Source organism: Manis pentadactyla, chromosome 2 (genome assembly GCF_030020395.1).
Source record: "Manis pentadactyla isolate mManPen7 chromosome 2, mManPen7.hap1, whole genome shotgun sequence".
Taxonomy (NCBI): Eukaryota; Metazoa; Chordata; class Mammalia; order Pholidota; family Manidae; genus Manis; species Manis pentadactyla.
Window position 1 is genome coordinate 42,117,361 of NC_080020.1, and position 13,659 is coordinate 42,131,019.

At 46.9% G+C, this 13,659-nt stretch overlaps 1 protein-coding gene across 12 annotated transcripts in view; it reads left to right on the forward strand.

Moving 5' to 3' along the window:
- TENM2 (teneurin transmembrane protein 2) overlaps window positions 1–13,659 on the forward strand; it is a 1,165,071-nt gene that overhangs the window by 1,060,080 nt on the left and 91,332 nt on the right. For all 12 annotated transcript variants that reach the window (XM_057491503.1, XM_036884772.2, XM_036884776.2 and 9 more), the window contains one exon: window positions 491–637. In XM_057491503.1, coding sequence (XP_057347486.1) covers window positions 491–637 — 147 coding nt within the window. The remainder of the gene's footprint in view (window positions 1–490; window positions 638–13,659) is intronic.

Genomic DNA, 13,659 nt, shown 5'->3' on the forward strand with positions numbered 1-13,659 from the left:
GCTCATGATAATCATATGTAAATACGTCCTTAAAATTCTGAAAGATGGAGGGCACTTTGCCTCCATCCTGGGTTGATAGGGAATTTTCTCTCTTCTGCAGAAGGCACTTCTAAAAAAAGAAAGGAAAGATTTTTTTTTTTTTTTTGAGGTAGCGTCAATCCTGAGCCACTAGCTGGAAGTAACAGCCTAGCTAGTCTTGTAAGCTCATAGCTGGTTTAGCTTTCTGGAATATTTCCCACTTTGGGAAGGTTGCCTCAGACCCCTTCATACAGGTCAGTGACATTGGGGATCCCCTGCATCTGGGACCCCACTATGTCTTGCAACTGCATGCATTGCCTGCTTCCCCAACTCTTTTGAAGGCAGGCACGGGCCTCACTCTGAGGCTGGCCCAGCGGCTGCCCTGCGACCTTGTTCCCCTTTGCATGGCTCCCCTGCTGCCCCAGTGTGGCCTCATGTCCCTCCTTCTCATCCTCTCCATTTCTCCAACCAGATGGCTGCCCTGATTTGTGCAATGGCAATGGGAGATGCACACTAGGTCAGAACAGCTGGCAGTGTGTCTGCCAGACCGGCTGGAGAGGGCCCGGATGCAACGTTGCCATGGAAACCTCCTGTGCTGATAACAAGGATAATGAAGGAGGTAAGCAAGCATCTTCCAATTCCCAGCCCCTCAATAACAGAGCATTGTGTATACTTTTGTCATAAGTCATTGTTCCTGAAAGACCTCCCCTATACTATTGTCAAATGTTGTCATAGCATTTCCTTTGAAGTAAATGCAGCAAGGAGCAGGCATCACTGGACTAATGGGGGCTCCTGGAGACACTAGCTGGAGGCCCTGGGGTTTGATGCTAGCTTTGAATTCTCAAGTGCACATTGCCACAGAAAGGTGGCAGGGCCCTGGCTGGGCCGCCGGGTAACCATTCCTGCTCAACCCTTCTGGACGGGGAGTTACAGACAAATCTGTGATGATGATGACAGTGTGTGCCTCCCACTGGCACTAAGATGTCACAGGCAATGCATCCCTTCATCCTTACAGCCCTTTGAGGTGTTATTTCACAAATTAGACTGAGGCCTAGAGAGCTGTTCAGTAACTTTTTAAGATAATTCCACCATCAGTAGTAAAGTTGGACCCAAATTCAGCTCTGGCTCCAAAGTCCACATTCAACCAATTGTTGGCCAACTACACTCTGGGGGCTGCTGTTTTTGTATGAGCTGTCAGTGCCTGTTTTTATATGGGCCAGTGAGCTAAAAATTGGTTTTTACATTCTTAATATAAAAAATGGTTGGGTGGGGGGATCTAAAAGAGTAGTATTTCATGACACCTGAAAGCTGCACAGAATTCAAATTTCAGTGTCCATATATAATGTTTTATTGGAACACAGCCATTCCTGTTGGTTTATGTTTGGTCCAGAGCTGTATTCACTCTCAGAGCGGTGTTGAGTACTTGGACAGAGACCATGAGGATGACAAAGCCTGAAGTATGTACTCTCTGGCCCTTAACAGCAAAAAGTTTGCCAACCCCTCTTATAAACCTCTGAACTGAATTTTCCTGTATAATTCCCTGATGGGGTGCTGAGATTCTGGAGCTAAATGGGCAGCCAATTGCAGTAGCATATGGCAGCCTGATTTCCAAAGAATTATTTTCCAACTGGAATTATTTTCAAAATGACTAACTGGTCAGAAATCCCTCAGGGTATAAGAGGATCCATGCATTCAACTATTTGACTTAACAAAAATATGTATAGTCCTCCAGTGTGTCCGTCATGTGCTCTGGAAACATCAATCTATGCCCTCACGGCCCCAAGGAGTCAGCGTCATTGGTGTCCAGAGTGGGGTGCAGTCCATCAGGGTAATGGATGAATAATCAGATGTTCTACCTTTATTTTTCCTCTTCTTAATAGAAATCTTATAATTTTCATAATTACTACAGCTGTACATGTTTATACTGTGTATGAACAAATGTACATATACTGCTAGGAGTACAGCAATCAAAAAAGTTTATACTCCTGAGGTAGTTTACAGAGCTCTCATTCAGTCATTTACCTTCCTGTAACAGAGCCCAAATAGAAGCCACTTTTAATTCATTTTTGAAAGCAGTAAAGCATAACATATATACAGGCATTTTTTCCCCAAGAGAGACAGTCAAAATCGCACTACTTTTCATAGTAAGATTCAATATTTTTGCTTTTGGTCCCTGGTGATTTCACAGAGCAAAACAGTTGCTTACAAATCAGCTCCTTCCTCTTCCAGAAAGGAGCTCCTGCCTGTCTCCCTCCCTTGTGGGCGTCAGCAGCTCAAAGCCTAGCACATGGCTGGATGCTGCACAAGGGGAGGGGAGCTCAGTCTCCCCATCGTGCCCCGTGCCACCCACATCGCTCTCCAGGAGCCCTGGAGAAAGAAGAAAACCAATTTGCTGAAGTGGTGGGGCTGGAGGAGGCTCTGAAGGCGCTGCCATGCTGGGCCTGGGGACTGCCCAACGGTGCAGCTCAGGGTCCCTCCAGGCAGCAGTGACAGAGCGTCAGGAAGGCAGGGCACAGAAGCAAATGAGGCAGTGATTATGCTAAAGACAATAATGGCCTTGTTATGGGAACTATTAAAGCAAACCTCCCAAGGAAGTAATTAACAACCAGGAAAAAAAGGTTCTGCATAGTGTTTATAAAAAGAAACTCCCAGTTAATTCAGAGATGCTTATGTCAGTTGAGAGAGGTAGACAGGGATTCCCTCTCACCTGGCGTAAGCAATTCACAATTAACTGAGTTCCTTTTTTGGAGGAGATTCCACAGTGCACAGTATCCTTTTTATGGTTAATTACTTCCCTAGGAGGTGTGCTGAGCACTTTGCTGTTTATTGATACATATTAAAGCTGCTCCTCATCAACTCCAGATCCAGTCTTGCAGCACACTAATTTTATCACTTTTTTGCCTGTTTTGAGTGGAGGTGGGAGTTAAGTCTCAGGCTCAGCCCTGCTTTGAGAGTTTTCAGGAAGGTCCATGTGGGTTTTAAAACCTGGTGGTAAGTAGGATAAGGCACCCAGGCACAGCAGTGAATGCAGGCCAGGGGAGCAGCTGCAATGAACTTGGTTGTAAACCTCATGAATGGAGAAAATAGAATGCTCTTCCAAAGTCAGCTGGATGAGGCAAATCACTTTTCCATCTAGGAACACTTTACATAAAATTTAAAAAACTCAGTTTAAAGTGATATGTTTATTTTAAACTGAAACAGATATAGATACAAATACAGGTATTTGAAGCTCTTAGCAGCCTTTTTCAACCTGGGTTCCTCTGTGAGAGAATGAAGCTCTTGTGCTTTCCAGCCACTAGAGTGCTGAAACTTTAGCTTACAGCAAAAGTTCCTGGAAGGTTTGATTAAACCGATTGCTAAGCCCTACCCCAGACTTTCTGATTCCTTAAGTCTGGGGTGCCATGCAAGAATGTTGATTTCTAATGAATTTCCAGATGGTGCTGATGCAGATTCTCTTTGAGAAACACTGTCCTAAAATAGCCATTATATGGAATGAATTAACTTCTCTCCTGTGCATCTAGAATGGTACCAGCTAAGTTACCTTCCTTGGAAGACTTGAGAGCACTTAAACCGAAACATTTCTTCTATTTTGTAGTGCTTAGATGAGAAACCCTGTTGGAAAAAAACTGCCTTAGAATATCCCACAAAAATGATTTATGCAGATTCCCTGCCCTTTCCTCCCATCCATTTCAAAGTCTGCCAGCACCCCAGCTATGGGGCCTCTAACTAAACCTCAGGAAGGAAACAATGGCTGATTCTGAAGGGACAGGCTTTACCAGCTATTGGCTCTAAAAAGAAGTACGAATGGTTCAGACAGACATGCCAGCAAGCAGACTGTCTTTTTAATAGTGAGAGATCTTCACTTGAACTGCTCACCCCAATTTGAGAAAGAAGAGACTCAAAGAAATATTTTTGCTTACAGAAGACAAATACCAACTCATTAAAGTCTGAGAATACACACAACATGTGCATCAAGTGACAGGCGGATAATATTTAATTATCACCACCAAGCCAAAGGTGTGAGATTTAGTTCATCACAGCCAGAGGTAGGAGAAAGGGTGTAGATTTCCTCTAAAAGTGGGAACCTCAAAGTGGGAAGGCGTTGTTAGTCCATCTGGCCTGGAAAATCAGTTCTTACTCTTTCCCTGCACCCTTTTATCACCCAGAACTTAGAGTCAGGAGCCCTAGCCCTCTGTCTATACAATGCCCATCTCCCATCATTTCAAGCCACCTGGGCATCTGTCCATTGGATCCTATCAGATTCCCTCTCCAGGCTGTGTGCAGAGGCCTGAAGGTCAGAGAGAGCAGGATAAAGCCCCCCCTAAGCTGAACTTACCCACGCATCGCCATTGCATCACGCCCTTCCTTACTACACTCAGGAGCTGTCTTTGCTCCCCCCTGTTCTGCTTCAACATATCACTGAAATTAGACATTCTGCTCCATTTCCTGTCACTTCTCTGGTTTCTGAGTAGGTGACACTGTAACATCATAATGGTGAAGGGACTGGGCTCAGGAGTCCGTCTTTGTGTCCCAGATCTGCAGGCAGCTTTACTCCTCAAACTCCCAGTTTTCTTGTCTGTAAAATAGGCGTGATATGGGGCAGGCAGTACAGCACAGAGAAGACAAGCAGTGACTCTTTAGCATCTTACTACGCTGATGGACAGTGACTGTAATGGGGTATGTGGTGGGGACTTGATAATAGGGGAGAATGTAGCGACCACAATGTTGCTCATGTGAAACCCGAGCATAAGATTATATACCAATGATACCTTAATATAAGTAAATAAATAAAAAGGCATGATAATGCTGCCTCCACTGGTGGGTGTGAAATTTCAGGGAGAAAATGTATGTAATAAGTTTTACAAAGCACCTGGCTCATAGGATACCCTCATGTGTTGGCTATTCCTACCTTTAATGTTGTTATTTTCTGGAATATATGCTGAATTGACATAGATGGAGCCCAGCCAATAATTTTCCCACAGCACATAACCATTGAACTTCTAACCAGTGCTTATCAAAGTTCATCGTCGTATGACTGCACTGGTGAGCTTGTTTGAAATTCATATTTCTAGGCCCCCACCTTTTAAATTCTGATTTATTAAGTCACTTATGGAATCTGGGAGTCTGCATTTTTACTAAGCACCCCAGGGGATTCTCACACATTTTGAGAAAAATTTGTTGAACTCATGGTCTCCCATGAGTGGGCTGATGCAGCCCAATGTCACAGTGCCTAGGCCCCAAGCCCCTAACCCTAGAATTCCCAGAAGCGAAGAGGGAAATTTTATTTGAAGAACAAGATAAGTAATTGAAAAAACATGAACTTACCCATATTTAGTTTCTGAATGAACAACATTAGTATATTTTAGAAGTGCTCTCCATTCCTGGTTGGAGAGTTGACCAATGTTTGTTTCAAAATTTAAAAAGCCTTTAACTCTCTTTCATTAAGGTGTGAATCCATGCATCCATTAGCTCTTGGTTCACGGTTTAACAAACAATTGGTCAAGGCTTTACCATGTTAGACATTGGAAGTAGGGTTTTGGAAATACTAAGACAAATATGACACCCATTGCAAAGAGCTCACATCCATCTGAAAGATAAGATGTATAAACACGTTGTTGTTAGTAGTAGTACCATACAGCATGAGAGGGCTCAAGGGGTGGGAGACCTTCCTTCAGTAGGAGCACAGAGAAGTGACTGTCATGGAGGGTGGATGTCGGCCCCAGGACAGAAAAGAAAGCCCATCACAATATAAAGCCCAGGTTCTTCAGCCTGTCTCTCTGGAGAATCCTCAAAGCTACAGATCTGTGTGGTCAGGATCCCCTAGTGGGAGCTCTCCACCCACCAGCAGCTCCTACATTTCTCCCCTAAGTTAAGCACTCCGCTCAGGCTCTTCCTCAGAACACTATTTCCCAGCCCTCCTCCACCTGTTAAGCTTGCTTCTTTGTTTTTCTCCAAAGGAGGCTGCCTTAGGTTAGGAGATGTGGATGCTGGCCTGAGCTCTGGGCACTCCAGCCAGGTCTAAATGAGGAGAAATAACACTGGAGTCTGTCCAAAGCACTTGGAACAGACAAAACCCACCCCTCACTCACTGCCTCCTCCCCCTCTCCCCATCCCATAACCATCCAAATTGGTTTGACATGATTCAGGGATGCCAGTGCAGCATTTATCTCAATTGTTAATTAATAACTCACCTTGTCTGTGCATTTAGCCGAGCCAAGCTCAGGACTTCAGGGACTCTGGAAGAGCTGTGGTGCTCAAGTCCAGATAGTCGTGTCTCTTCATCCAGTGAGAGATGAAGCTTGGTGAACCCATTGTAAATGCCTTGATTAATGTGTGCAAATCATGTTGATGGATTGGTTGGGTAGAGGGCAGCTTAAAAATGCAACATTGTTCCATTAATTGGGTTGGATGAGGATTCCCCTTGCAGTCCAAAGACCTTGTGGCAAATGTAGCCATGAGCAGCGTCCCCAGCTAGCTCCCTGAGAGGCCGGCAGTATATCTAAGGCTTAGAAGGAAACCTTGGCCTTGGGGCCACTGCCAGCTGGCCAGGTGCTGGGTCTCTCCTCTTTGGGAGGGAAGCAGAACTAGCCCCAGCTGAAACCCTAGAGGGCCACATGGCAACACAGGGCTGAAATTACCCTGATTCTTCCACTTGAAATAAGGTAGTTGACTTCCTGGGCATATTTGACTAGAAAATTTTCTGTTGAGAAAACTCTGGGTTGAGGTTCAGTTTTCTTTTACTCTATTGAGGTTAAGAAAAAAAAGAATCCATTTTCCACTGCATATAATAACTATAACAAGTAAAATTTCTGAGAGCTTGCATGCACCAAGCTCCGTGCTGAGCTTTGTATTCACCTGGGTAATGGGAATAGGCAAGCAGCCGGTCTCTGTGGCTGCTCGTGCCCCATGCTCTCTGTTCCTCTGCACAGCAGCCAGAGAGAGTTTTGGATTGTAAGTCAGATCATGCAATGCCCTCAAAGGGCTTCTCATGTAGCTAGACTCAAAATCCAACGCTTCACCTTGGCCTACAGGGCCTTCTATAACTCATCCCTACCTTCTCTCTCTCTGGCCCCCAGCAGTCTCCCCAGTTCTGCGGCATCCACCTGGCCAGCCTTCCCATCCTCACACACGCTTAGCTTAGTCCCACCCTACAGCCTTCGCTGGTCCAGAAATGCTCTGACCTGAGCATTTGGCCTAACTGGCTCCTTGTAGTCACTCTCGGCTCGAATGTCTGGCCCCCAGCAAGGACTGCCTTGACCTGTAAAGTCCACCTCTGTCTCCACCATCACCTTTTGGTGTCTCCTTCACAGCACATATCACACTCCTAAGTTATCCTATCTGTATCTTTCTTATATGTTGTCTGTTTCTTCACACTAGAAACGTAAGTTCCTTGAATCTTACTTATCATACTTTTTCCATTTCATAAAAATACAGAGGCTCAAGAAGGTAATATTCAAAATAGACCTTTCAGCTAACCACTTTGACGTACCACTTTTCTAACTACCAGCATCTCAATTCTTCTAAAACAGTAACAACATTTGGAAGCTGTTCCTGAAGAACGTTCAAACAAGTACAGGATTTGTGTTGTTGCAAGGAGGCCTCAGGAAAAATCACCTCAAAGATAAAACGTCCCTATTGAAAACCTTTCAGAGTAATTTTATTTGGCCATGGAATTTGTTGAAAAAAATAAAGTTGGAAAAAACAAAAAGGTGTTTAAAGTTCACGAGTTTACATAACGTAGCACCTTCCATCTCTTCTGATCAAGTCTTCAGTAGTGTAAGTGGTTATTAAGTGTCTCTTAAGGGATTATATTTTTTCCCTGATTAGATGACAAATCAAATATTCATCATAAAATTGTGGTTAAAATGCATAATCTACAAGAAATGTTCATTGAAATCACTACAGGCTTATTTTAGGGAATTAAGGGATCAAAACACAGATTTAACTGGTGTCAAAGAGGTAACAGTTATATCCTTATGCTGGCTTCCTATATTTGTGCCTTGGCCAGAGAAACTGCAAAGACTGCAGAGCGTATCTCCTGGTTTCTGTGACCAGCATCTGAACAAAGATTCGATAGCCCTAATGCCATGATTAGTTCTGTTCCCACAACCCTCCCGCCTCAGTCCGGACCAGGGGTGCTCCACCAGAGGCAGCTCAGCTCTCCGGGGGCCAGGTGGCCACGTCTGGAGACATTGCAGGAGTCACAACAGGGAAGAGGGCAGAAGCTGCTGCTGGCATGTAGTGGTTAGGGGCCTGGGGTGCTACTGAATATCCTACATGCGCAGGACAGACCCCACAGCAAGGAATGACCCAGTCCAAAATGTCAGTAGTGCTGAGGCTGAGAAATCTGATGCAGACATGAACATCTCCCAGGAACTACCTAAGGGGTCTAGACAGTGCCAGAACAGGGAATGTCCCTTGGCCTGATGTCAAAGGATGTGAAGCCAAGGGCCTGACTCATGGAGCACTTGCCAGGGGACTGGCCTATGCTAAGACTTTACCCACAAGTAAATCATGACAATAGCTCACAAGAGCCTTAAGAGCCTCTTGTCCTTTACACAGAAACTGAAACTAAGGGCCAGGCCGGTGAAGTGGCTCACCCAGGTCCCACAGCTGAAACGCGGGCGAGCCTGGATTCAGAACCCAGGTCAAGAGCCCTTCTTGAGGGCCCCTCACAGCACCTGAGTGTTGAGTCCACAGTCAGGGGAGGGCAGACCATGAGTGCTTAACACCCTCCGTCCCTCAGAAACATGAATTCTGCCACATTCTAAAAAACAGCATTGGCGTTGGCTTTTTTCTCCCAGTTTTGGATTGGGAATGCCACAAAGTGCTTATGCACTGGAATGCCAGGGGGCAAGCTGGGAAAAGAGGAACAGTTGGGCTTTAAATAGCCAGGCATTCTCTGCAACGCAGCAAGAGCAGCTGCCCAGGCCTGTGCTCTTTTCTTTGACTTTCTGTCTTCTCAGCCAAGAGCTCTGGGGGACTGGAGAGGGGCCAGAACCGTGTGGCCAAATGTGAATCCAAAGAAAACTGCAAGGTCTCTGTCCGCCCACTCCGTGCCCAGGGTTTGCCTCTCTCCCCACTCGCAACAAAGACCACAGCTTTCCAGGGGAAGACCCTCCCTTTGCCTGACCTCTGGGCGTGTCATGGCTGATCTGCCCACCCCATTTCCTGGAACTCTGTGGCCACATGCGCTTAGAGATGTACTCTTTCATTCTTGGAATCAGGGAGTCCAGAAATGTCAGATGCAGAGAAGCTAAAATATAGAGCCCCCAGCAGGTACAAAGAGAGAAAGTAACTCCTCAAGGCCCAGGAGCAGGGCAGGGCAGATCTGGCCTGGAGGCCTGGAGGCCTGGTGTCTTGACTAAATCCAGTACCCTTTCTTCATGCCATGCTGCCCCCAAAGGGGCCAGTCACCCTCCAAAGAATGGGTGCCTGGCACTACGGGTTTGAGCCAAGATCTACCTCAGACCCAGGACCCAGGCTGGGATGAACTGAGGTGCCCATGTGCCTGAGAGGGAGTGTCTTCCTTAATTGCAGGCCCAGGGGAGCCTCACTCACTTCACCCTAGTCCCATCCCCACTCAGACCTCTTGCCCTGGATGGTGAGAGAGCGAACACCTCCCCCAACCCCAGCCCCACTCCTGGACAAAACCCCCACCTCCACACCACATCATTTACACATTCAACAAACACATACTGAGCCTCTACTCAGTGCGAGGGCACATGAGCCAACGAGACTCAGCTCTGCCCCCAAAGAATCCACAGCCTGGCAGTGGGAAAACCAGCCATGACTAGTGTCCATGACCGAAGTCAGACCAAGGGGCTGTGGCAGCCCAGAGGAGGGGCACCAGAGACTTGCAGAGTACGTACAACTTGAATTTTGACAGCTACAGAGGACTTGGGTGAGGGGAGAGGGAAAGGCCTCATGGGCAGGGAAAATGGCAAAGGCACAGAGGCCAGGGCAGCAGCGAGTGTTTGGGGGCCTCTGAGGAGGCGCCTGGCTGTGCCGTGTGGAGGGTGCAGGACGCTGAGCCTGGGCGCTGCACCTGGACAGAGCAGGTCTCAGGTGCCATGCTGGGCAGAGGGCAGTTTATCCCAAGTATTTGCTTTGCCTTCTTCCCCTTCACATCTTAATCTCCAAAACTGCAAGCACACCGTGCCCCTCGGACACAAGGCTGATCCACCTGCTTGAGTGTCTCCTAAACACACATGGTCACAGCAGGGAAAACAGAGTGGTCTTTCTTCACATTTTTCCACAGCACAAGGGCATCCTTTCATTGTAGGGGGAGGACACAGCCTGGCAGGATGATGAAGACGCTTTGGGGTGAGATCTTGTCCCGGCTCCTCATGGTTTCACAGTGTGAGTGTAAGCCAAGTTGCTCTATATCTCTGACGCTCAGTTTTGTCTCCTGTGAGGTGGGTCTGATGCTAGTTTCTACCTCATAGGATTGTTTGAGGCTCAGATGAGTTGATAAATGTGTGACGCTTAGCTCAGGGTTTCTCAGTGGTCAGTGGGCATCAGAATTGCCAGGAAGGTGTAATGCACAGATCGCCAGGCCACTCCCACAGTTTCTGATCCACTAGCTCTGGTTTGCAGCCCAAAGATGTGCATTTCTAACAAGTGCCCAGATGATGCTGACACTTGGAGAACCACTCACTGGGCCCAATGCGTGCCATTTTGAGGGAAGCTCAAGGGCTGGCAGAGAGTGATTCCTCCAAGCAGAGCAGAACCAGCCACCTGAAGGGGAGGCTCAGGCCAGGAAGCCCTGCATCATCACAAAGCAGTGGCAACTTGACTGGTGTACAGACCCTGGGACGTCACTGGGCTCACTGAAGTCCCTGCCCCAGAGTAGGGGTTGGGGTGTTCAGGGCTCCAGCTCCCGGGATCCATCCTCCTCTTGCCAGAGCACCAGACTGAAGGACGGATGTGGGAAGGCAGGCTGGAAGAGGTGGACCCTGGTCTCTCTCCTGTGTCCCCCACAGGCCAGCAGCTTACGCTGCAGCCTTCACTGCTGGCGCCAGAGGCCTCGCGGCCGGCCAACCTGGCCAGTGCTGGCTCTACTTCTGCCTGACTCGGCCTCCTTGGGCAAAGAATCTAACCTGTCAAAGCCTGTGTTCTTTCATCTGCAAACTGGGAACAGAGACACAAACCTCGCAGACCTGTTGTGAGGTTTGACTAGAAAGTGCATAAGAAGTGCCTTAATGCCACTTTATTTAAATGACAGCTTTAAGTATTAGTACCTTTCCTATAATGTGACTACAGAGACTCTAAAACCATATGCTGCCCCCAGTCCAAAGCTCATCAGATAGATCATGCATAACATTCAAAACTGGAAATCCACCTTTCAGTTGCTTTCCTAATATATCCCCCTCAATCCCACACCCAGCTGCTCTGGAATGAGTGGCATTTTTCCTTAGAGATCACAAAGCAGTGGCTCCCCTCCTGGGTGGCTCACTGGCATATTCTGTCTGTCCTGCAAAGAGTTACAAATATCTCTGAATTCATTGCCGACTTAACAACAGAGGATTCCATTTAACCAACGAAGAAACCGAGGAGCTAGAGGGCAGCTTGCCCTAAGTCAAGCAGTGAAGCTCGGGGCTTGATGCCCAGTTCTCCTAATTCTGAATGTCTTGCTCATTTTCCTCCCAGACCCTTTCTTGGAAAGTAGCTGTAGATCAGGTTTTCCCATGAGTCCAAAGTTGCAGGGCTCTGCAGCCAGAAAAGGAAAGGGGAATCCGTAAAGAAGCAGCCAGAAAGGGATGCAGCAGCCCCTGGAGCAAGCTTGTCCTGCTCTCGTTTCTGCAGTGCTCACTCAGAAAGCACATGGCTCAGGAGGAGCAGATCTAGAGAGAAAATTCCAGCCTTCTGGGGCCCATCACCCAATGTCATGCCCTTTGATGTATACCACCAAGGCCATTACTGCCCGACTGTCACGTGGTCTGCTAGGGTGGTCATTCCCCGGGTCCCTCTCAGGCCACTTTTGCCTGTGCATGGCAGCACAGATTCTTGGATGCACCTTTGTCCCTTCCATTCCCTATTCCTAACCATTAAGGTCATGGTTTCTTAATATCTTTCCACCTCCACCCAGATCATGCCACCAGCTTGGCTGGGCTGGACTTCTGGTCCTCCAGCTTCTAGTATATTCCACACAGAGTGGTCAGAAGAATGTTTTGAAAAGTCAAATCAAATCACATCCCTGCTCAAACCTCCTCAGGGTGTCTCATCTCCCTTAAGAATGGCATCCAGGTTGCAACAATGGCTTCCCTTGCTCTGCATCAGCAAGTCACACATCAGCGGTGCTTCCACTCTGATCTTGTTTCTTCCCTCTAGCTCCTCTCCCTCATTTGGCCCAACATCCACCATCTTGTTCCTACAACTCATAAAACATATTCCCACCCGGGGCATTTGCACCTGCTGCTCCCTCTGTTCAGTGTCCTTCCCCCAGATGTTTCCATGACTTCTTTCCTCCTCTCATTAGGGTTCTAACCAATGTCACATGTATATAGAAGCTGTCCCTGGCTCCCCCATTTAAGCAGCAAACCCTCTCCCCCATCTTTCTCTAACCCTTGGTTCTGCTTTACTATCACTCTCTCAAAGTCTGGTATACATTTATTTGTTAATTGTGTTTCCCCTCTAGAATCTAGGCCTATAGCCACAAGGACCTTCTGTCTTGGCCAATTCATTATTAAATAAACTGAATGAATGAAAGCTTTAATGAGAGGTATTTAGGATAGGAAGCAGTTGTCTTTTATTCAATGGATAACTTTAGTATGAATACATTTCATTTTAGGATTAAAAAAACACACATACAGACAGTGACGCTCAAGTCATTGTATACCATTGGCATTGCTTTATTACTGCAAAGAAAATCCAAATGTAAGATACATTTATTTGATTTCAGTAAGATGTAAATGCATGGTTACATGCCTCTTCATTTCTATGTCAACTTGCTCACCCTGTGTATCAGCTTCCTGTGGGCTGACGGCCGTAGGCACCCAAGCTTCATAATCCCCCTCTAAGACAAGGAAAGCAGGGCTGCTGAGGACCACTGAGGTGAGCCCTGACTTCCTAAACTTCAGCTTGCTTGGTCAGGCAGGAAGTGGTGAGGAAGATCACCAAGTCGGGGGCTGGCCTTGCCATGTGCAAATCCCAGCTCTGCCACTCACTAGTGGCTGCCTCACCTTGTCAAGTAATTTAATGGCTCTAGGACTGGGTTTCTCCATCTGTAAAGCTGGAGTAAGCAGATGGTTACGACATGCTAAATCCTTTCTCATAAGGCTTATTTAATCTTTCACAGCAGCCCTATTAAGCTGGTATGGTGATTATTTCCATTTTATTGAAGAAAATGATGCTCAGAGAGGGAGAGTAACTAGCCCAAGGCCACACAGCCAATATGTTGCAAACCTTCAGATACTATGATCATAATTGACAGTACAATACTGGCTCCGAGTACCTGCACCATAGAGTGGATATGAAGATTAAATGAAATGCTCTCCAGGGAGCATTAAACATAGTGCCTGGAACATGACGATGGTCATGTTTAGGAATTAGTACTTCTGATTTCCCTAATCCAGCAGTAAGCTTTTATGGTAGCCGAATCTGGTCCCTGCTCCCATTTGGCAGTCTGAGGGCATTCAC